General features: G+C 34.1%; 1 protein-coding gene across 2 annotated transcripts in view; it reads left to right on the top strand.

The window, feature by feature from the left end:
* The first annotated feature begins 503 nt into the window (after positions 1–503).
* Positions 504–24164, top strand: part of LOC110638964 (mannose/glucose-specific lectin) — a 36335-nt gene continuing 12674 nt past the window's right edge. Inside the window, exons 1-4 of one of the 2 annotated variants that reach the window (XM_058145538.1) lie at positions 504–817; positions 4079–4175; positions 12614–12820; positions 15521–15952. In XM_058145538.1, coding sequence (XP_058001521.1) covers positions 12626–12820; positions 15521–15952 — 627 coding nt within the window. In that variant the 5' untranslated portion in view covers positions 504–817; positions 4079–4175; positions 12614–12625. The remainder of the gene's footprint in view (positions 818–4078; positions 4176–12613; positions 12821–15520; positions 15953–24164) is intronic. The other variant, XM_021789710.2, reaches the window with a different exon arrangement.

Raw genomic sequence — 24164 nt, 5'->3', positions numbered from 1 at the left:
TAACTGAAAAACCGGTAATTGGAGGTTAGAAGGATTTTACTGTGTAAAATTTGAAAGTTGATGGAGTTTTATGTTACATTTTTAAGTTGAGGGACTATAATATTAAAACTAGATAAGTTCAGGGATAGTTGTCAAAATTTATCCGAAATTGATAGTTTATAGGAGATGAGAAGAACAGAGAAAATGAGAGAGAGAGAAAAAAAAAGAAAAGGAATGGGGTGGCTTATAACCAAATAACCTATTATAAGAGGTGAGAGTGATTATTTTTACAATTAAAATGAAGATAATGAATTTCGTTTTAACAAGTTAAAATTGAGTGATTGAAATAAAATAACATTTAAAATTGAGAGACAGTTAATACAATTAACCGAGTAAAATAATCATCCTCTTATTTTAAATAATTTTTTTAATTTATAAGTTAAATAAATAATAATTTATTCATAATTTTCTTTTTATAATTAGATTTAACTAATTTATAAACAAATAAAACATTTAAACCTTGAAAGCCCTCAACATTTTGTTAAGAATTTAAACGTCGACTTCCATACTCAGTCCCAACTCAAAATCCAGAGTCGTTCTCCACCCCCAATTCCCAAACACCAACCCACTCTTCTCGACTCTCTGTGTCTTGCCAAACAAAATAAAGGAGAGGGATGTAACAAAGCGTCGCTCTCGCTCCCAAATTCCCACCCTAAATCCCTAATTTTTTTGGTCCTTTGTTTTCACTATCATTTGGCGCTGTCTCTCTATCGGTCTTCTCTCTCCCAAGCGTCACTCTCCCCTTTGCCATCGTCGTCGCCGTCCATCCATAGAATTGGTATGCTTCTCCCTTTATGTTTTGTGTGCTGCTTCCTTTATTTTTCTTGGATATGCGATTCTTGCTTCTAGAGCATCTATATCAATAATCTTTTATCCCCTTTTTTTCCCTTTTGGTATTTTGTGTGCTTTGCGCTGTTTTAGTGCTTCCCTTTATTATCCTATGCACTATTTTTAGTATTTTTTTTTCTTAATTTTGTCTATCATCTTCGTGATTGATAGCTTGTCTACTATTTTTATGGTGAATTTGAAGTTAAAGTTACCATCTTGAGAGGTGAATCAAAGAAGATATTTAATCTAGCATATTAAGGTCTCTTTGAGAAACATTTATTCTTCAAAATCATATTTAAGATAAACATTTATTCTTCAAAATCATATTTAAGATAGGCTATTCCATACCCATCAGTTTGCAGAAGATGAAGGAACATTGACCTTGCTTATTACATGGAATTTAAGTTACTGTAATCCAGTTTATGACATGTCTAGAAGTCAAGATAGAAAACTGAACCTGCGTACAATTAAACTTAGGACATTGTAGGAAAATGGATCTAAGGACTTCTGAATTTTTATAAATTATAGTGACCTGTGCTGGACTAGGTGTATCATGGTATTGGGGATTTGGTTTTGAAAAAAAAGTGAGGAAAATGAATTGAAAAAGAAAGATGAACCATCTTATAGTATTAATTTGAATGATCCTGCTTACTTCATAGCTTTAATTTTGTCGTTTTAATGCATTACTTTAAAATGTTCATGGAAAATGGTAATATCTTGTTAAACCAAAGAGTATATACTGGTACTTGCCTGATGTAAAATGGAAAAGGGGGTGGTGATCAGATTTCTTGCATTGGATTTAAAATATAGGCCTCTACGTTATTCATTAAATGAATTTTAAATATGTTTCTAGTTTAAAGAAATGTGTGGTGACAATTATTTATTATATGGTCAGAAGTTATCATACCTAATTTTTCAAGGGCTAACCTTTGGACTTCTCTTAAAATGTTTGTATCAATGGTAAAGCGTAGTTTCAAAATTCTCTTTAACTCCCTTAGGTTTCTAGATCCAGGTAGCATGTTTCTAATCGCTTGGGAGCGCGATCGGGGTGATAGATTTCAAGATCTAGCTAGCATGTTTCAAATCGCTTGGGAGTGCAATCTGGGTGATAGGTTAAGCAATTTCATTTCAATGCACAAAGAGAAGGAGGAGAAGGAGAAGACAAAGAAATAAAGGAGAAGAAGAAATCCCTTTCATTTTTTCATTTTTTTTTTTATTAAAATAAAGGTACCCATAATGTCAATAATTTAATATACAAAGAAGAAAAAGAAGAGAATTAAAAACAAAGAATTAAAAGAAGCAGTATTAAAAAGAATTATAAGAAGCAGTATTAAATCCGAAAAGAAGTATGCATTGTTGAACTACATATGTGAATAAAATTATCATTAAAATGTATTATATTAATTTATTTTTAATTGTATCAAAGTTTTAATTTTTAATATTTTTACTGTATATTTAATTTAATAATATTTTACTATACATAATTTAAAATTATTTAAATTAGATTTTATAAATATATTATAAACAATTATGTATTTAATATAAAAATAATTTATTTAATATTTAATTTATAAAAAATAAAATTAAAAATGCATAAAAAATAATAACCATAGCCATTTAAGCTAGCAGCCCATTTAAATCACCAGCGGATTACCATCTTTAAACGCTTGGCACTGATGCATGCGACAACCTTGGATTGGACTCTAAGAAAAAAAAAGTTACTCAACAAAAGAAAAAGAAAAAAAAAAGTGAGAATCAACGAAGGAACAAAAAGGCAGAGGAGCATATCACTTCTTCAAGAAGCAGGAAAAAAATCCACCCAAATCATATCTTCAAGAAACAGTAGAAAAGCAAGAAGAAAGAATGAAAGAAAGAAGAAAGAGAAGAGAAAGAAAAAAAAAAAAAACCTGGAGATTCTTTTGTTGGAGCCTGGAGCAGCAGAAGTCGAGCCTTTCTTCTTCTTCTTCTTTTTCCTCCTGATAGTCTAAAGAAAATGGGTTTCTTGTGCCTGATGTGGCTGGGGCGCGCCTTGTGCCTCGGCTGCCTGTGTTCGCCTCATTAAGATTACCTGCCTGGAGAGCTTCAAGGCATTGTGTCGGGAGTTGGGGTCGCCTTGCGCCTTAGGCGCGTCCTTAATCTTGACTTTAGGAAATCATACAAGGACAAGAATTATATTTTTGATGCCTAAAATAAGGACTGTCTGTAATGTTCTACTTTTAGAGTAAGATGATCATACGAACCATTCCTGAAAACAGAAATGAAATTGTATATCAAAGTGATATGAATGGTTACAAAAGCCACAATGTCCTTATGCACAGAGTAGAGGTAGTGATAAGTAGCTCGTCTGCTAGTAATGAATTGATGGAAGTGACCAAAAGGTAGTACAGTTACCAGCTTTGACTTTGATAGCAAGTTTCACTATACCTCTGATCTGTAGCTCGGCTGCCCTCTATTTTGGTATCTCTGCTACTCCTCTTATTTGTAGCTCAGCTGCCTTTTGTTCTGGTAGCTTCGCTGCACTTTTGTTTAGCAACTTTGCTGCCCTCTGTTAAGCAATTATGCTTTAGTGATATTTTGCATAAATGTGTTGCTTCCTTTACCATGTTTGCTTAATCTTGAATGATGGATAAATTTCCAAGTTCTGCTTAGTGTTACCGTAATGAATATATGAAATTGGGTCTTGATGACTCACCATGTTATTTATGTTCTGTAAATCCTTAGAAAAGGTTGAGATAATGAACCAAAAACTTGTGGACTGAATTAACTAAGAATATAGATAACCTTATTTGCAAACAATTAGTTCTTTTTTGTCAACTTGCTAGATTGGCTCATGATTATCCTAAATGTATGGAAAAAAAAAAAATTGACATTGAGACCCAAAATGGTAAACCGAATGTGTGTGGATGAATATTTTTAGTGTAAGAATGAATATGTAATGACAAAAAGGATAGTAGAAATGAGTGCAAGGAAGTGAAAGTGCACCTTAATACGGAGATTCTTAATATTAACTATGAAAGTCATTTTGGAGTGTGATATGTGTTTGGGATTGCGATCTAACATGTTGAAAGTGATATCAGTGGCATGACTATGTTTTGATTGTTGCAGTAACACGCGTATATGAAAGTGTTATGGAACCAAGCGTACTTGTAACTTTTAAATTACTACTTTTATTATTTCTCGTTATTGAGAGTATTTTTCTTACTACTTGTAGGTATCCCATAGGAGATGGGTAGAGATAGCATATCAAAGTTTTGATGCTTTTGTTTCCTACAAGGGAAGAACCATAGACCTACTAGACATAAAGACAGGTAAGTTGTAAGAAATTTTGGTCATGTGCATGAGCATGAACATGATCATGTGTTATTTTGGATGTTTAAATTTTATTTTCATATTTATTATTCTGATTGCATGCATTATAAGCCTAAATGGAAGCATATTTTAGAAATGGATCAAGTGAGTGCCCAAGTCTCATTTATTTAAATGATATGCAAATTAACAGGTGGATAGGACTTTTATTCATAATACTAAATTAGCTGGGAATGGTTGAGGCCAAGTTGGTAGAAAAATTTTAGTTGGACACTATTCAGTATTCATAGATAAAAATTAAGGTTGAATTTATAGGGGAGACTTTATTGAATTTTTGGTAGAATATCCCTATTTGAATGGCATATAATGATGATGATTCAATGATGTATCAGAAAGGGGAACCTCTTGGATTATTATAGCATCCCTGACTGTGGTATTAGAGTTGTACAAAACTATAGTTATTGAGTTATATTATTTATTTTTTTTGAGAGGTGAGTTATATTATTTATTGATTATATATACTTATATTATTTAATCGGATAAAGGAAACTAAATTATATTAATCATATTAAATTAAAAATTATTTGCATATGTAAATTAAAGATTAACTCAATATTATATATAAAATTACTGCAATAATTAATTTTTAATGTAGCTTTATAAATAAATTCTACCAACTAACTTTAGATATTTGGCATATCTCGTTCATATTAATTTTGCATAATATGGGTTCTGATGCTACTAGCTCTCACCAAATAGTTAATATGCAAATGATACTACTCAAATACAGGGACGGACCTACAGCTAGGGTGAGGGGGACCTATATATATATATATCTCACCAAATAGTTAATATGCAAATGATACTACTCAAATACATGGACGGACGACCTACATTTGCATATTAACTATTTGGTGAGAGCTATATATATATACTACTCAAATACAGGGACGGACGACCTACATTTGCATATTAACTATTTGGTGAGAGCTATATATATATAACTACTCAAATACAGGGACGGACGACCTACATTTGCATATTAACTATTTGGTGAGAGCTATATATATATATAACTATTCAAATACAGGGACGGACGACCTACAGTCTAAAATATGATGCATTTATATATATATATATATATATATATATATATATATATATATAAATGCATCATATTTTAGACTTATATAATAGTAAAAAATTCAAAAATAAATGAATTTTATAGAAAATAATAACACAACTGAAATATATAGAAGTAATTTGTAAATTTTAATATTTTGATATTTCATTTTTAATTCTCTAATTTTCTATTTCAGTCATTATATTAAATTTATAAAACTATACTTTTCATTTTATGTAGTTTTAATTAAAAGATAAAAATTTGAATTTGACCCTTAATTCGAAAAAAAAATCTAGTTTCATCTCTGATAATAATGAAGTTTTTCTTTGAAAATTAATTTTTAAGAAAAATGATACATGAGTAATTTTTTTGCAAGTTAAATTATTTTAATTACTTTCAATAATTTTTATTTGATCAAATACTACTATCAGAAAAATCAATAATCAATCAAAAACATATTATTAGTTAAAAAGATAATAAATTATCTTTATACATGGAATTTATTAGGTTTTATGTATAAATAGTATTTTAAGTATTAAGTAGTCCTTTATAAATTATGACTATATATAGTAGTTGATCATATATTAATTTATAGTAGTGAATAATATGGTTTAAAAAGGATGCCAATTAATTTCTTTTGATTGGATTGAAATGGTATTAAGTATTAAGATTTTTTGTTTTCATACATAAGTTAAACTTATCAATTTAAATATGAAAAAAATTAAATTGATAAAATTTATTTATGCAAATATAAAAAAAATATAAAAAACACTTTTTTGTCAAGATTCCAAAATAATCTTCCTTATAATGAATAGAAGTTGGGTGGTTGTTATTGCAATAGGTCTATTTTTTAATCTTTATTTTTTGTTGAATCTTTTCTCCATCTCTCAGATTATGAATGTATGCTTAAGATTTTCTTACCTTTTCTCAGATCATAATTTTGCAAAAACAACTTTTGAGATTCTTACTGTAAATAGACTAGATTTGTAACAGATTTGTAGTAACTATGTGCATAATTAGGTCCTAGAATCATGTACCCTAATAAATAGGGGCGAACTTTTGATCGGTTTGATTTTGAACTGGACTGAACTGAAATAACTGAAAACCAAAATTCTCCTAAAATCAAGACCTAACCGAACCGTTTATTGAAGAATAAGCAAACTGAACCAAACCAACAAATGTTGGTTCGGTTATTGAAAAACAAAAATTAATTTTCTGTGACAGAAAATGCATTAAGCCATTAAGCAGAAATTGCAAGGTAGTTGCACTTGGTAACAATCAAATGAGTGAAAAATATAGAAAAGGAAATCTCTAAAACTTGTGAGAAGAAAAAATTGAACCTTGGAACAAAACTTTAATTCAATTCAGGGATGATAGAACAATAATTTAAACAGAATAATGTGAACAGATAATTGACTAATAAAATGAATAAACATATAAACCTATTTACTCTCATAGAAAATTAGAACATAAAAATTGCATGTTCTACCTGTTCTCTAATGTTGGTTTCTTCAAAGCCACAGACACAGATAAAGAGCAGGTATGATGGAGATATTATGACCCCATAATTATCACTATGAATTAGGAAATTTAAGTTTGTGCTTTTTCCACAATTAGGATCACTATCCATGCTTTTTCCACAACTACATAGTGGATTGGAAATGGAAAAATTAAATACTAAAACATAAATGAAGAAAGTAGAAATTGCCTAACAAGAAGAGAGAGTAGATAAAAGTAGGCACAACACACCGCACAGAAAAGACACACCAGTGTTAGTGAGCTGGGGGAAGGGATTTAGCTTTAGGGATTTGGGGATTTTTGTTTTGGGGGAGACGAGATTTGAGACTTGAGAGAGGTAGATAGTAAGAGAGTAGTGTAGTTTTTTAAGGTTCCTTATCCTTATTTGTCCCAAGCCTGGGGTGTGTGTAAACCTTGAGCTCTAGTTTAATACCCCATAGACAAAGGCCTTTTTAAATTCAGTTATTATGTTTTAATTGGTTATAATTGAAAAAACTATAAAACGAAAAACCAAAACTCCTTAAAATACATAACTTAATAGTATCGATCGGACCTGAAAAATTGAACCAAACAGCCCATTTCTTTTCGGTTCAATTTTTCGGTTTAAACCGAATATTGCTCACCCTTGGTAAATTAAGTTTGTAATCTTTATTCTTCCTTTTTAGTTTCTTGTAAACAAGTATATATACCCTAATAAGGTTGAAGGGAATAATCAAGCTTTACAGTTCACTCATAACGTTTTATTTTTTGCTCTTCTTCTATATGGTATCAAAGCCTTGTAAGCAAAGGCCTGTGTTTCTCTCTCTTTCTTGGTGCACTGTTCCTACAAGAAAAGGAACGGCTATTCAAGTGTGAGGATTCCTTGGAAGCAGTCAGCCTCACTGCTCCTCTAAAAAGTTTCCCCTTCCTCTGATCGGCCTTTTGCCAGAGTTTCATAGTCTGAACCCTTGCCGGCTACTCCCACACGCCATCATAGCGTCTTTAGGTCCATTACATACACTGGCGCTTGACGTCAACTCCGTCATCCTTTCTCATTGGAATCAACTCTTGCCATCTTGCCAGTCTCCAGCGACTCATCCTTGTGCCAACACCTCCTATGAATCTTTCGTCGTCTTACTCCCAAAGGGAAGCAGTAATTTGGCCTTAACCTAATCTATTTTTTCTTAACAAGTTCTTCCTCTGTGACTTATTCAACATGTCTGAGAAAGCTGAGTCATCAAATACAGGTGCATTCAAACCCTTTTCTCATCTATTTCTAGTTCTCCAATTGTAACTACTATTAAGTTACAAGGAAGTAATATGTGTCTTGGGCTGCATCAATAGAATTATGGTTTATGGGACAGGTATATGATGACCATCTAAGTGAAATGCCCTTGATATTGCTCTAATAGAACGAACAAGTTGGATAAAGATTGATGCTCAATTATGTAGTCTTTTGTGGCATTCATTAGACCCCAAATTACTTCTTTTTTAGTTTTGTAAAACCTGTTGCAAGGTCAAAACATTGTATGCTAATGATGTGAAACGAATCTATAAAGTAGTGTCAGATATAGTCCATTTACATCAAAATCATTAGGATATGGCGTGGTCAGGTAGAAACACTGAAAGATGGATTTAATTCTCTCATGCCCTTCACTAATAGTGTTATTGAACAACAATAGGACAGGTTTTTCATGGTCTTAGCTTTAACTGGGCTTTGTTCCAACCTTGGTTCTGTTAGAGACCAAATATTGACTAGCCTAGTTATTCCTACTTTGAAGGCTATCTCTGCCAGGCTTCTTCACATCTCTTTCAGTAAGAATAATTCAATAGAAGTTGAATCTTTAGTATTGGTTGTGCAGAATGAGAATTAGCAAGGATAGGGTGACTATAGAAAAGGCAAAGAGAGAAAGTCTCATTGCACCTACTGTGATAAAGGTGGTCTCACATGTGATACCTGTTGGGCACTCCATGGTCGGCCACCACGTACCAATCAGTCTAACAATGGTGTTCGATCAACTGCACATATAGCCCAATCAAGTGGTGATGGTTTACTTTCATTACTTCATGCAAAGGATGGTGCAACAGAGCTGGTCACCTTAACTAGAGTAGACTATAAAGAATATTTGTAGTACCAAGTAGGTAAGTCCTCAGCCAAAATTTCTTACTCGAGTAATTTCTTTGCTTATTTAACCAAGTCTTTATCCACTGTTCCGTGGATCCTAAACTTCGGTGCTTTTGATCACATAATTGGTAATAACAATATTTTCTCCACTCTTGTTTCTCCTTCCACATCACCCAAAGTCACCTTAGTTAATGGCTCACAAACAGTAGTTAAAGGAGTAAGAGAATTAAATCTTCTTCTTTCTATTCCCTTAACTATAGTTTTATTCATCCCGGAATGTCCATATAATTTGATCTCCATTACTAAGTTAACTAAAAACGTTAATTGTTCTATCACCTTTATCAATGACTCTGTTGTTGTGCAAAATCGCGGATCGCGGTTCGTAAAAAATGATTGGAGCAGGACATGAGTCACAAAGACTCTACCATCTCTCTACTCCAAATACTCTCGTTGCACTTGCCTTCATAACTTTTGCTAATCTTATTTACAGTCGTTTGGGCCATCCAAGTCTTGCCAAGTTACAAAAAATAATTCCTAGTCTTTCTGTATGGTCTTCTTTAGAATGCGAGTTGTGTCAGTTTAGGAAATAAACTTGTGTTTCCTTTCCCAAGCAAGTCAATAATAGGGCTACATCTATGTTTGATATTTTCATTAAGACATATGGGTCCATGTTGTGTCAGTTCAATTTTGAGATTCATGATTTTGTTAATGTTATTAATGATTATTCTTGTTGCACTTAGATATTTTTAATGAAGAATCGTTTTGATTTATTTTCTATCTTTCAAAATTTTTGTGCTGAAATTCGTAATCAGTTTGGTGTTTCATTAAAAGTTATACGCAATGTCAATGCAAGAGAATATATCTCCTTTGCCTTAATTCATTTCTTGCCTTCTTGGGGCATTTCTAATCAAACTTCTTGTGCATATACCCCTCAATAAAATGGGGTCGCCGAGTGGAAAAATTGGCATGCCTGAACTTTACTCATACATCATAATGTTCCTCTTTCTTTCTAGGGGGATGTTGTTTTTATTGCTTGTTATTTGATTAACAGAATGCCTTACTTTGTTTTGTGGCATCAAAATCCTTGTTCACTTTTGTTTCTAGACTAGAATTCCTATCAACTAAACTTGTGTGTGTTTGGATGTGTATGTTTTGTTCATAATCACACTCTTAGAAAAGACAAACTCCAACCTAAATAAATTAAGTGTGTTTTAGGATACTCTTGTTTTAAAAAAGGTTACAAATGCTATGATACAACTACAAACATATATTTTGTCTCAGCAGATGTAACCTTCTTTGAAACGTCTCTATAATTTTCATCAAACAACGCAGACATAAATCTCATTCCTGATGCCTTGCCAGTTCCTACTTTTCCGTAACCTCGAGTTAGCCCATCATCTCTTCAAGTTTACTCTCGTCGTCTTCATCCTCCTGCTAACATCACAAATGTTTCTTCACGTGATATAGGTACAGAAGTAGCTCCTAGTTATTCATCTCTTGTTCCATCATCACCAACATTGGTCATGCCTCTAGCAGAAGCAGCAACTCTTCCTATTGCCTTTTGAAAAGGCATTAGATCATCTCATACCCCTCATCCAATTTATAATTTTTTGAGTTATCACCGTTTCTCCATCCTACTATGCTTTTGTCTCAAATGTGTCTAATGTTCCTATACTAAATAATGTTAGAGAAGTATTGGACCATCCAGGTGGCGTGATGCAATGGTTGAGATGACTACCCTCCATAATAATGGAACTTGGGATTTTGTGCTACTATCATAGGGTAAATCTACTATTGGATGTAGATGGATTTATACAGTTAAGGTGGGATTTGATGGAAAAATTGATAAGTTTAAAGCTCGTCTAGTTGCTAAAGGGTACACATAGATATATGGGCTTGATTATAGTGATACCTTTTCTCCAATAGCCAAGATTGCATCAGTTTGTCTTCTCATTTCCTTAGCTGCAATCCAACACTGGACCCTTCATCAGCTAGACATTAAGAATGCTTTCTTACATAGTTAGCTATAGAGGAATTGTGTATGGAGCAACCTCCTGGTTTTATTGCTCAAAGGGCGTTTGGCTTGGTATGTAGTCTTAAATGATCTTTGTACGGCTTAAAGCAATCTCTGAGAGCATGGTTTGGTTGATTTAGTACTGTGGTCCAATAGTTTGGAATGTCTCAGAGTGAAGCTGATCACTTTGTATTTTTCCGACATGTTGATCATGGTCATTGCAATTTCCTGGTGGCCTATGTTGATGAAATTGTCATCATAGGGTTAGGGAATGATCACGATGGAATTTCTCAATTGAAACAACATTTGTTTAGTAACTTTTAGACTAAAGACCTAGGGAAGTTGAAAATTTTTTTTAGGGATTGAAGTGGCACCATTGAAGGCTAGTATTTGCTATTTCTCAAAGGAAATATGCTTTGGATATATTGGAGGAGACTAGGATGTTAGATTGCAGATATGTAGACATTCTTGTGGATCCAAATATTAAACTTGTTCTTGGATAGGAGGAGCCATTGGAAGATCCTGGAAGGTATAGAAGACTAGTTGGTAAACTCAACTATCTCACAATCAGACGACCATATATTTCCTTTGTTATGAGGGTGTTTAGTCAGTTTTTCTAGGCACTGTACAGTAGCTATTGGGATACAGTTATTTGTCCAAGGTCTATTATATGAAGATAAGGGTCATTCACAAATTGTTAGGTATTTAAATGTAGATTGGGTAGATTCTCCATTAGATAGGCGGTCTACTTCAAGATATTGTATAATGATTAGCAGGAATCTAATATCCTGGAAGAGTAAAAAGCAGGACGTGGTCGTCAGGTCAAGTGCTGAAGTAGAATATCGAGCAATGGCTTTGGCAACATGTGACCTTGTCTGGTTGAAGCAACTCCTTCAAGAATTGAAATATGGGAAATTAAGCAAATAATATTGATGTGTGGCAATCAAGTTGCCTTGCATATCGCCTCTAATCTAGTTTTCCATGAAAGAAATAGAGGTGAATTGTCAATTTATTAGACAGAATATTGAGTCCGTATGTATTGCCTCTAGTTTTGTCAATTTAAATGATTAGTTGGCAGATATTCTTACTACATGCCTCAGAGGTCCTCAAATTGAATATATTTGTAACAATTTTGGAGCATATGACATGTACACTCCAACTTGAGGGGGAATGTTGATGAGATTCTTACCATAAATAGACTAGATTTGTAGTAATTGTGTGCATAATTAAGTGCTAGAATCATGTATAGTAATTAAGGCTATAATCTTTATTTCTTCCTTTTTACTTTCTTGTAAACAAGTATATATATCCTAATATGCTTGAAGGGAATAATCAAGCTTTACAGTACTCTCATCACCTCCTATTTTTTGCTTTTTTTCTTCTATAACAACATTAAACAGGGAAAAAAAAAAGGTTTAGGACCGGTAGCTCAACACCGGAGAGCCAAATTGGGCCTTATATCACCACCCACCACCATCTAAGACTTATCAGTGACTCACCACCCATCTGTCAAATAGTACCAACTACCTTATCGATTTTACTAAGTTTCATCTCATAATAGGCATTGATTACTATTTGTAGTCAAGTTATTCAATGTAAGTTACATGTTATTTATTAAGATGTGGTCCTTCACTAAAAAAATTAACAAAGCATACACATATCTTCTGGAAAAATTTGACAGCATTTGAGCTTCATGAAGAAGACGTTAATTGCTGGGCCATTTGGAGGTGGGACTGGGAATTTATGGGATCATGGAGCTCATACCACAGTTAGACAATTGATTATAAGATCTGGAATGATTGTTGACTGCATAACTGTAGAGTATGATGAGAATGGGTGCTCTTTGTGGTCTGAGGCAAATGGCCATTTTGGTGGAAGTGCCCATGAGGTTAGTTGTTTTCTTTTTCGATTAGTGCTTTAGATACTTGCATTTCTTTTCAATTTTTTTTCTCTTAATTACTCCATTACTTGTGAATGAATATAGTCAACTCCATCTAATTTGGGATTAAGGCTTAGTTGTTGATTGTGTTACTCCATTACTTCTAAATATGCATGAAAATTTGTTTGCTTGTCTAAAATAATAACTATATAAGTTCAAAGAATTGGAAACTCTTCAGAAAATGTGTTTACTATAGCTTTCTTTCTCTAATAAAACTGTATGCAACTTCAATAGGACTTGAAACTCTAAAATTCTATTGATTGTTTAGTTGGTTAGGCCATTATAAGAACTCAATAGTGTAACAATCCAATTGCTAAACATGATTAACTAGCTAATCCTTTGGTTAGTTTGTTATTGATTTGCAATGGTATGTTTTTTTATCATTAATTAGTGACAGATTTGGCCGTTGGTAAATTTATAAAATGATTTATTATACTCGTCTTTTTGTTGAATGCTCATTATTAATCCGTTGTTAATTAGCAACAGAGTAAAGCAGTCATTAACTAGCAATGTATTTTTTTCATCATTTCTTTTATATATGATTAAAGTATTTATTTTTTAATGAATAGCGATAAATTTTGCATTTGTGATATGTTGCTATTTATTAAGTTTTTTTTTTAATTATATATTTAAATTTATCTATTTTCCCTTGTAAACAACAAATATCATAACTTGTTTCAACTATATGTAATTTAACTCAAAAGTTTTTCAAATAAGTATAAAAATAAAAATTGCGAAATGAGTAATAAATAATAAATAAATACAAAAACTATGTCCTAAAGTCATCAGAAAGTTAAAGTCAACAAAGTGCAATCATAAGAAAACCTAAACTAAGTAGCAGAGTCAAAAAGGTCTTTGGGACTATCTAAGCTATATGAAGAAGGGAGATCGATTCGGTTGGGCTGTATACCTATGTGCGAACTAATGCCAGGGTGAGCTATTACTTCATCTGAGCTTTTTTTTGTTTAATTCTTTTCCATTCTTTCTTCTTGTTGCTCAAGAGCCTACCTTTGTTGCTCCCAATTGCGCTCTTTCTATTGTGCACCACAGAAGCGTGTAAAATACAATGACATAAAGGAAATAAATCACAACAGAAGGTTACATTTATGGGCATGCCATCTTCCACTATTTTCAAAATAATTATCAATTACAAGCTCAAAGCTATCTACCTATCAATCCAATTCATTACATAATTGCTCATAGTAAATACATTAGTTAGTCTTCTTAGTTACTTTTAGACATAACTCAATATATTTAGTACTTTAACTACTACACTATAAAGGGTGTCTTCAATTATATGGGCAATAGCCCCTTTATCAATGAATTTGAATTCTATCCTCTTGAAATTTATATTATTTCTTCACCTTAGGCTGAAGCCTTTTTTCCTCCATGGGACTGAAATAGGCAATTGCCGCTCTCCTCAATGGGCAAAAGTCTTTTCTTCCTTGGGCAAAAGCAACTCTTCTCAATGGGCAAAAGCCCTTCTCAGTAATGGGCGGAAGTCCCTCTCTACAATACTCCTATTTATAATATTAGTCCCCTTAATTCCAATTTGATTAGGAGTCCTACTCAATTAATGAATAACACTATAATAAGAAAGTTATACTCTATATAGGAAATATTTCTCTATACAATTAAGGAATATTTTTCCAACTCAAATTAAGAAAATATATCTCTCCAAATCCAACTAGGATTTTGAGTTGCAAATGTAACACTTTCTTTGTAAGAATGGTCTCCAGCTCAAATATCATTGATGTCAGCTGCTGCTCTAAGTCATAGTATGCTTTAGATGAAGATATTGCTATGTTAATGAAGATAGAAAATATGCAAACGCCTTTGAGCCTAGGTGAAAGATTTTTTACTTCTCCAACTTGTAATTTGAATAAAAAATGGTGTCAATAATTTATTTTATTAGTGTGTTGAATAATAAAGTCATTTTTTATATCAAAAGAAAATAGACAAAATTTTTTCTATTTATTGTGTTATAAAATTTTAATATATCAAATTCATATTATAAAATTAATTTTTATTTTGATTAAAGAAATAGAGTAGGGATAGAAATGAAAAAAAAGAGTAAGGAGAAAGAGGGCAAAAATGTAATTTTTTTTGGCAGCCAATTAACCTGTTATAATAGGTCACAGTGACTTTTTCCGAACAAAAATTAATATGGAGTGATGTTTTTATAACAAATTAAAATTGACTGACTGAAATGAAACAATGTTCAAAGTTGAGTGACCATTAGTGTAATTTAGCCCTAATTTGTCCTTCCTGCTTAAAAAGGAACAATATTAAGGATGTGCCAGCCATGAACATCCCTAATTTCAATTTGATTTACTAAAAATGGCAATAAATTTATAATATAAAAATTTTCGAAAAGAGAATATTCCTAACGTCAATGCATCTAGAAAATTATAAGCAAATAGAAATCTGAGACAGTACCAATATAGCAAAATGCATTGCATACTATATAAAAATTAGTGGATTTCAAACAATGGAAAAGGGGATGCAATGGTTTGAAATTGTTAGCTGGTATTGATTTTACTTGTTTTTCTACAAATTGTAAGTGTAGTGAATGTTAATTGAATTTTAAGTATTAATGCATACAATCACATGCAGGTTAGCTAATTTTTGGATATGTAACTCTTGCAGATAAAACTAGATTATCCGGATGAGTATCTGACCTCTATCTCAGGTCACTATAATGTATACACAGGTCATATTTTTATCTCTTCATTATATGTAAAAAGCAATAAAAGAGCATTTGGACCATTTGGCACTAAAGGAGGCAACTATTTTTTGGTTCCATCTACTGCTGGCAAGATTGTTGGGTTCTTTGGGAGTGTTGGTCCTTACCTTAAATCAATTGGAGTACATGTGGAGCCAATTCATCCTTTCAAATCTATTGGTCCATTCGGAGGCAACACTGGAATTTCTTGGGACGATGGGGTGTACACTACTATAAGGCGAATAATTGTGGCATCTGAATCAATAATCAACTCCATTCTTATTGAGTACGACAAAGATGGGAGCTTAGTATCATCTTCTAGGCATGGAGGAAACAATGGAGGCAACACAAATGTGGTGAGTTTATCATTCTTTGCGTCAATATTTATGTAGTTTATTACGATTTTTTTTTTCTATTAATAAAATAATTTGCTCTCTTTTATATGATAGCTTTGTTTGTTTGTTGAAATTCTTTAAATTTAAAAGATTTAGCAATTGATTTGGGAGCACAATATATAATTGGAGTTTGACATGAAATCTTAGACAAGGAAAAGAAAAAACATTTATTGATTTCTGTTTCTATATCTAACAAATAACAACATAAGTTCTATGTAATCAACTTGGAACAGTGGTGTATCAAATTTCATTCTTTCTCAATTTACTTCATTTATTGATTTCTGACTCTACATCTAACAAATAACAACATAAGTTCTATGTAATCAACTTGGAACAGTGGTGTATCAAATTTCATTCTTGCATAATTTACTTTGACATACACTGACGCAGCGTAAGCTCTCATCTCTTAAGAAAATCACATGCTCACATACAAAGAGAGTGTTTGAGAAAAATATTATTTGTTGAAATTTTATTTAACCAAAACTAACCTGAAATTACGTAGTAATTAAAGGTATTTATAGAGGTTTTTGTCTCCCAGACCTAATAGAAATTAAAACTACAATTTAGGAAGTTAGATACACTCAAAGTGGAATAGGAATCCTAAATAAAATAGGTAAATAACTGAGACTTAAATAGAATAGGGAGGTAGCTAAGTCCTAAATAGAATAGGAAAACAAAATAACAAACTATATTTATGTCTCACCCAATACAAGAAGCTACATGGGTCTGGCTGGAAGTGGCAACCTGGGGTGTGTTTTTGGCCTTGGACTTGTGTTCCTTTCTGCCTTAATTGGTCCTCCAACTCTCAGCATAGTAGATGAAACATTTCTTTTTGCCTTAATTGGCCCTCCACGTCTCAGCATAGTAGATAACACGCCAAGGGTGTGTTTCTTGCTGCCTTCCCTGGTTCTGTCCAAAAGGCACCATGTTGTCCTCCCTCACATGGAAAAAAAATAAGGACAACAAGAAGCAATGATCCAAAAGTATTATTCCATAAATTGGCATAACATTGTCCCTCACTTTGAATAAATTCGTGCACGGATTTTGAATCGTAAGAGAATCAGAAACTTCGTTAGGGGAGCACACTGCCTTCATGTTTGAAGTAGATAATGGTGAATTGAGCAAGACTGAATTCGGCAACTTCACACTTCCCTTTGTATCCATAAGAACACTTCGAGAAATAAAATTAATGAAAAACAGTAGGGTGTAAAGAATTACAACCGTTAAATTTAGAGAGTGCGCTGATCAAATTACATTTTAATTCATTTTAATGCGGGCTTGTATAAGTAATTAGATTGCTTTACACATTAAAATGACTAGCCAAGTTAATGTTGCAACAAAACCACTTATATACTCTTTAATTTTTGTTTATTTCCGATGTGGGACATGGATTCCTAGTACTCCCCCTCAAATACAACCACATGGTTGTCACTTAATAAGTAGTTGGTGTTAACCCAATATGGGCCCCAATTATACATCCTTATGGGTGGCTGAAAACTCACAACTCAGTCAGGGCTCTGATAAAATATTAAATTTTGGAGAGAGTGTTGGTTAAATTACGTTTTAATTTATTTTAATTCGGGTTTATATAAGTAATTAGATTGCTTTACACATTAAAATGACTACCCTATTTTAATATTGGGCCACCTACAAATGTGTTTGTGTACAAACTTCACGCTCAAGCATGAAGTATCAAGGTATGGTATCATAACATGTCTAGCCCAGTTCAATTCAAGTGTCAAGGTTTCTGGTATTGCCACGATATCAAAATTCAAGGTTTAAGGAGAATTTCAAGGTTCAAGTGTCAACAACAATGGTTGCCACTTGAGAGGAAGGGTCAAGAGTCCCACATTGAGAGATTACGAGAAATTCAATGGGTTTATAAGAGTGAAGAGCTAGATAACTAATTAGTTAGTTTTAACCTTTTAGTAGTGGTTAGTCGTAGCTCGAGTAAGCCCATCTCATTTGTCACGGACGCTTGCCTCGGCCCACTCATTTACCTCTGCTTGTTTAATTCAAGTTTGTAAGATGGTATCAGAGCCTCTCAGGTAATGTTTGGGCCTCTCACACTCCAGGTATTCGGTCTTGAGTGTGAGGAGAGTGTGTTACGATTCTACATTGGTTTGAGATAGGGGTAATGTGTCTCTTATATGGCCTTGGACACTCCTCACCCTTGAGCTAGCTTTTGGGGTGAGTTAGACTTGGTCTATTTTCTTAAGAGTAACAACCATAGTTGAAGGTGTTACAATCAAGGCTCCAATTGATTAATTTTTCCCTTTTCAAGAGTCTCTTTTCCCAATTCTTCAAGAACACTTGATGTCTCTTTCTTTAACTTTTGCAAAAGTGTCAATTTCCTTCTTATAGATTCTTCATACTCAAAATCATCCTCCACATCCTCACCTTCTTTAGGTTCATAAAAAATTTCCTTTTGGTTTTCAACAAAACTCACGGTTTTCCTCCTTGGACATTCGTTGCATCAATACCCCTCCTCATTGCATCTATAATGTTTGATAGAAGCTGCTTTGGCATGGGGTTTATTACTTTTTGGAGGGTTGGAACTAGTTTCCTTGTTATTCCCACCTGTTGAATTCTTTTGGCTTGCTTTCTCCCCATTAGCAACACTAAGAACACTTTAGGAAATTTCCTCTTCCTTCATCTTTCTCATCTCCTGCCTATTCGTTGTCTCCACCATACCTTGGAAAGGATTCATGGTGAGTCCTCCCATACTTCATCATCTCCGCCTTTAACGTTGTATTCTTTACCTCGGACAATGGTTGCAGCACGTAGACTCCAATTTGATCTTTAATAGCGGGCCTTAATCCTTCCAAATTCCTTGCAACTTGTTGCTGTTCAGATTCTTGAAGATTGCTCCTCTCAGCTTGTCTCATGAGCTTAGCGGTGTACTCATGAACCGTTCGATTCCCTTATTGACACTATTGATAGTGTTGGAAAAGAATTTATTCATAATCATGTGGTAAGAATTCCTATTGCAACAAATATTTCATCCTATAACACGTACAAATTGGCCCCTTTCCTTCTCTCTCCCTCCTAGCTTGTAACCGTTCCTAGCAAGAGGAGGCTCCAGCCTTCAATCAACATACTACTACTTTGACTCTTCTCTTCGAAGCAGTCTCCATGTAGTGGAAGGATCTCTCCACATTGATTATCCAATCCAAGAATTCCTCGATATTCAAATCCCATTGAAGTTAGAAATATCAACTTAGAGCGAGAATTCTTTGCTACCTCTTATCATATCCTTGAACACCCCTTCTCCCATAATCACCTTCCATCGGTTTCTAGGATAGTAATAGTCATAGGGGGTTATAGATGTCCTCCTCTTCTGAATCTTCATCATAGACATTGCCTACAAGCAGGGATTGGTCAATAGCTGCACCATCTTGTGGCCTTTTATAGTCAACCTGATCCCTGTTTGCATTAATTCCCAAAGTATTAAGACAATATGCAAGCAATTTCTTTGAAGCATCTCTCTATATGCCCGAATCTGAGATCCATCTATTGCTCTAGATGTTTCAATTGTTGCAACGTTTGGTCCCTATAGTTAAGGGCTCTAGTTCCTCGATCACCATCATGAGAACCACTGTTATTACCATCTTCATCAAGGTTAGCCATTTTGATTGGGCAATTTCCCCACTTTGATACCACCTGACAAAGCGTAAGCTCTCAAGAAAACCACATGCTCACACTCAAAGAGCGTTTGGAAAAAAATCTCTGCTGGAATTTTATTGAATGAAAACTAAACTTAAATACATAGGAATTAGGGTGTATTTGTTACAAATAAGAGAACTTGGTTAGAAAGAATAAGCTCAGTGTAGTTAAGTGAGCTGACATGAGTTGTTAGAACAGCTGGCATGACTTGTTAAGGATGAGTTTAGGTGGGGAACAATTACTTGTAGCAGTTATTGCTGTATAAAAAAGTCATAACAGCCTAGTGTAATTAAAGAAGAATCATTACAGAAATAATAAACTCGTTCCTCCTTTCTTCCCATTTTCTTTCTATTTGTTTCCAATCCTCTTTCTTCTATAATTTCTCCCTTTTCTTCTTCTGTTCTTGTTTTATTATAGAAAGAATAATTTTTTAGGGATCAATAACCCTAACAATTGGTATCAGAGCGTTGTTGATCAATGGGCATCACTTGAAAATTACTATTTGGGACTCGCATCATGTCTAGATCTCAGGTGGTGAGTGTTGAAGTTGTGAGGATGGTAGAGTTGGAGGAGCAATTCAGAATTTTGAGAGAGACCTCTCGAAGGGATTTTGAGGAGATGAGAGCTGAGGTGAAGGGTATTAAAGTAGATATGAGGATGAATATCAGAGAAGAGACGGAAGCAGGTTCTGTGAACATCAAGATTGCAATCCTCGATGAACTGAAATCCTTGTTGAATTTGATGAATAATAAGGAAAAAGGAACCAATGTTGGAGATGGGAGGTGACAACAAATGAGGATGGGGATTTTGCCCATGCCATGGAATGAATAAAGGGATCAGGGCAACAACTCTCAATCTACAATTGCTTTGGATTCTTAAGGTAACTCTAGCATTCTCCCTAAAATAGAATTAGTTACTTTTGATGGCAAGGATCCTAGGGCATGGATTAGAAATTGTGTGAAATATTTTGAAGTCTATAAGGTTCCTAAAGAACAAATGGTGAGTATTACTAGTCTCTTTTTGGCGGAAAGGCCAGATGCATGGTTCCATAATTGGGTAAAAGGAGAGAGGACTAATGTATGGGAAGAGTCTGAGAAAGGATTGTATGCTAGATTTGGGGAACAGCGATTGGAAGATGTTGTGGAGGAATTTATGAAGATTCGGCAAGAGGGTAGTGTGGAAGAATACCAAGATAAATTTGAGAATTTGAGAATTAGAATGGAGAATTTTATGCCAGGGCTTGGACAAGCTTATTTTCTAGATTTAAGGATTTGAGAATTAAAATGGAGAATTTTATGCCAGGGCTTGGAGAAGCTTACTTTCTATTTGGATTCATTGGGGGGGGGGGGGGGGGTGTTAAGGGATGATATAAGACCTATGATTAGAATGTTGAAACCTACTACACTATACCAATCATTTGTAAGTGCTAGATTGCAAGAATAGTCAGTAGAAAATACTAGAAAATCTAGACCCTTCACTAAATCTAATACCTTTAATCTTGTGACCTCTAGACCTACTTCAACCTACCAGAATTGCAATAATTCTTGTAGACCCATCACAGCTAGTCAACACTTCATTTAACCACAAAAATCGCCAAATATTAAAACTCCACAATCCAGGAAACCTTAAACCAATAATTTTACTAATTTCACAATACCTACTGTAGAAAGAGATGATTCTCCTTTAATTTCAATTAATCTGTACATGAGTATATATATACAATTGATTTCTATAATTGTGTTCTACTAATTAGGAAGAAATCCTAAATAAGAAATCCTAAATATGAATACAGAATACAGAATACAGAATATACAGAGAAATAACATAGTGATTGACTTTCCATAACATTCGCCCTCAAGTTGGAGCATAGATGTTAATTATGCCCAACTTGTTACAAATGTAGTCAATCCTAGCTCCATGCAGAGCTTTTGTGAAAATATCTCCTAACTGCTCTCCAGTTTTGATGTGTCCTGTTGAGATGATCTGTTGTTGAATCTTTTCACGAACAAAGTGACAATCAATCTCAATATGTTTGGTCAACTCATGAAACATCGGATTAGAAGCAATATGGAGGGCAGCTTGATTATCACACCACAATTTCGCAGGCAGGGAGGTCTTAAAACCTGTCTCATCTAGTAATTGAAGTATCCACATTACCTCATATATTGATTGTGCCATGGCTCTGTATTCCGATTCAGCACTAGATCGAGAAACTATACTATGCTTCTTACTTCTCTAAGACACCAAATTTTCTCCAATAAAAATGCAATATCCAGTAGTTGACCTCCTGTCAACCTTAGATCCAGCTCAGTCGACATCTGAAAAACATTCAACATTCAAATGCCCATGATTACCATATAACAAACCTCTTCCTGGAGCGCCCTTCAGATAACACAGGATTTGTCGCAAGGCTTCCCAATGAGCAACAGTTGGGGAAGACATAAACTGACTTACCACACTAACGGCATAAGCAATGTCAGGACGAGTGACTGTAAGGTAGTTCAATTTTCCTACCAATCTCCTGTATCTCTCTGGATCTTCAAACAACTCACTATCCGCTGCTAACAGTTGCTTAGCACCTAATTTTTCTGTCTCTGTCAATAGATCGATGATATATTTTCTTTGAGACAAGAAAATACCCTTTTTATTTCTCATAACGTCAATACTCAAGAAATACTTTAACAATCCCAAGTCTTTGGTCTGAAACTGGGTTTGGAGGAAGGTTTTAAGAGATGATACCTGTAGAGTCACTCCCAGTGATGACAATGTCATCCACATAGACTACCAGGAGAATTAGACCAGTCTTAGATTGCCTATAAAATACTGAGTGATCACACTTACTCTTTTGTATACCAAATTCCTGTACTGCTTCATTGAATCTGCCAAACCAGGCCCTAGGACTTTGTTTCAAGCCATAAAGAGGCTTCCGAAGCCTACAAACTTTATTCAACTCTCCCTGAGCAACAAACCCAGGTGGTTGCTCCATATACACTTCCTCCTGAAGATCACTATGAAGGAAAGCATTCTTGATATCCAACTGGTGCAAGAGCCAATCATATGTAGCTGCTAAAGAGATAAACAAGCGAACATAAGTAAGTTTAGCTACAGGAGAAAAAATGTCAGAGTAATCAACCCTATATGTTTGAGCATATCCTTTTACCGCAAGGCATGCTTTTAACCTATTTACAGAACCATCAGAATTTACCTTTACTGTAAATACCCATTTGCAACCAATAGTTTCTTACCAGTGGGCAAAAGCAACAGTTTTCATGTACCATTAGCATCTAAAGCCTCCATTTTTTCTTTCATAGCAGCACACCAGCTAGGATGAGACAGTGCCTTACCAACAGTATTAGGGATAGAAATAGAGTCTAAAGAAGTAACAAAACACCGAGAACAAGAAGACAATTGATTGTAAGAAACAAAAGAAGAGATAGGGTAAGTGCATGAACGCTTACCTTTACGAAGAGCAACGGGTAAGTCTAGGTCAGAATCATGATCAGTATGAGGTACAGGATCTCCCAACGAAGTAGCTGGTGGAGGATCTAAGTCAGGAATCTCTTATCTCCTGGAATAAACATGAACAACGGGAGGTCGAGTAGGTCTAGAGACAGAAGGAATAGGTTGTGGGAGAGGACTAGACATTGGTTGGACAGTATATATGAAGAGATCATCCTCCTCTCCTTGACTCTCATACACAGATGATTGAGGAAAGAATGGAGTGGACTCAATAAATGTGACATCTGTAGAAACAAGATAACGATTAAGAGTAGGAGAGAAACAGCGATACCCTTTTTTGGAGCCGGGAGTACGTAAGGAAGACACATTTGAGAGACTTCGGATTCAATTTAGTAACCTGTGGATGAACATCATGCACAAAACAGGTATAACAAAAAATAAGGGGTTCAACAGGGAATAAAGATCTTGTAGGAAACAAAACAGTATAAGGAATATCCCTATTAAGGACAGAAGACGACATACGATTGATCAAAAAACATGCCGTAGAAACTGTATCCTCCCAAAAGTGTTAAGGAACTTTCATATGAAAAAAAAGAGCACGAGTTACCTCAAGAAGATGCCTATTTTTTCTTTCGGCCACGCCACTTTGAGATGGGGTATCAACACAGGAAGACTGATGAAGAATGCCATTTTGTGTCATATAAGACTGAAATTGTGCTGAAAAATATTCTTTGGCATTGTCACTTCTTAATATGCGCACAGGAATATTAAATTGAGTTTTGATTTTATTATAAAAGGCACAAAAGATAGAAAACTTAGAACCATTCTTCATTAAATATAACCAGGTAACACGAGAGTAATTATCAACAAAAGTAACAAAATAACGAAATCCAGTTTTAGAAGTAATAGAACAAGGACCCCAAACATCAGAATGAACTAACTCAAAAGGGGATGAAGCCCGTTTATTGACTCTAGACATAGAAGGCAAACGATGATGTTTTGCAAACTGACACGACTCACATTCTAGTACTGATAAAGACTGAAACTG

Source organism: Hevea brasiliensis, chromosome 4 (genome assembly GCF_030052815.1).
Source record: "Hevea brasiliensis isolate MT/VB/25A 57/8 chromosome 4, ASM3005281v1, whole genome shotgun sequence".
NCBI lineage: Eukaryota > Viridiplantae > Streptophyta > Magnoliopsida > Malpighiales > Euphorbiaceae > Hevea > Hevea brasiliensis.
Note: the sequence above shows the minus strand (reverse complement) of the source record. Positions and strands in the feature narration are given on the sequence as shown.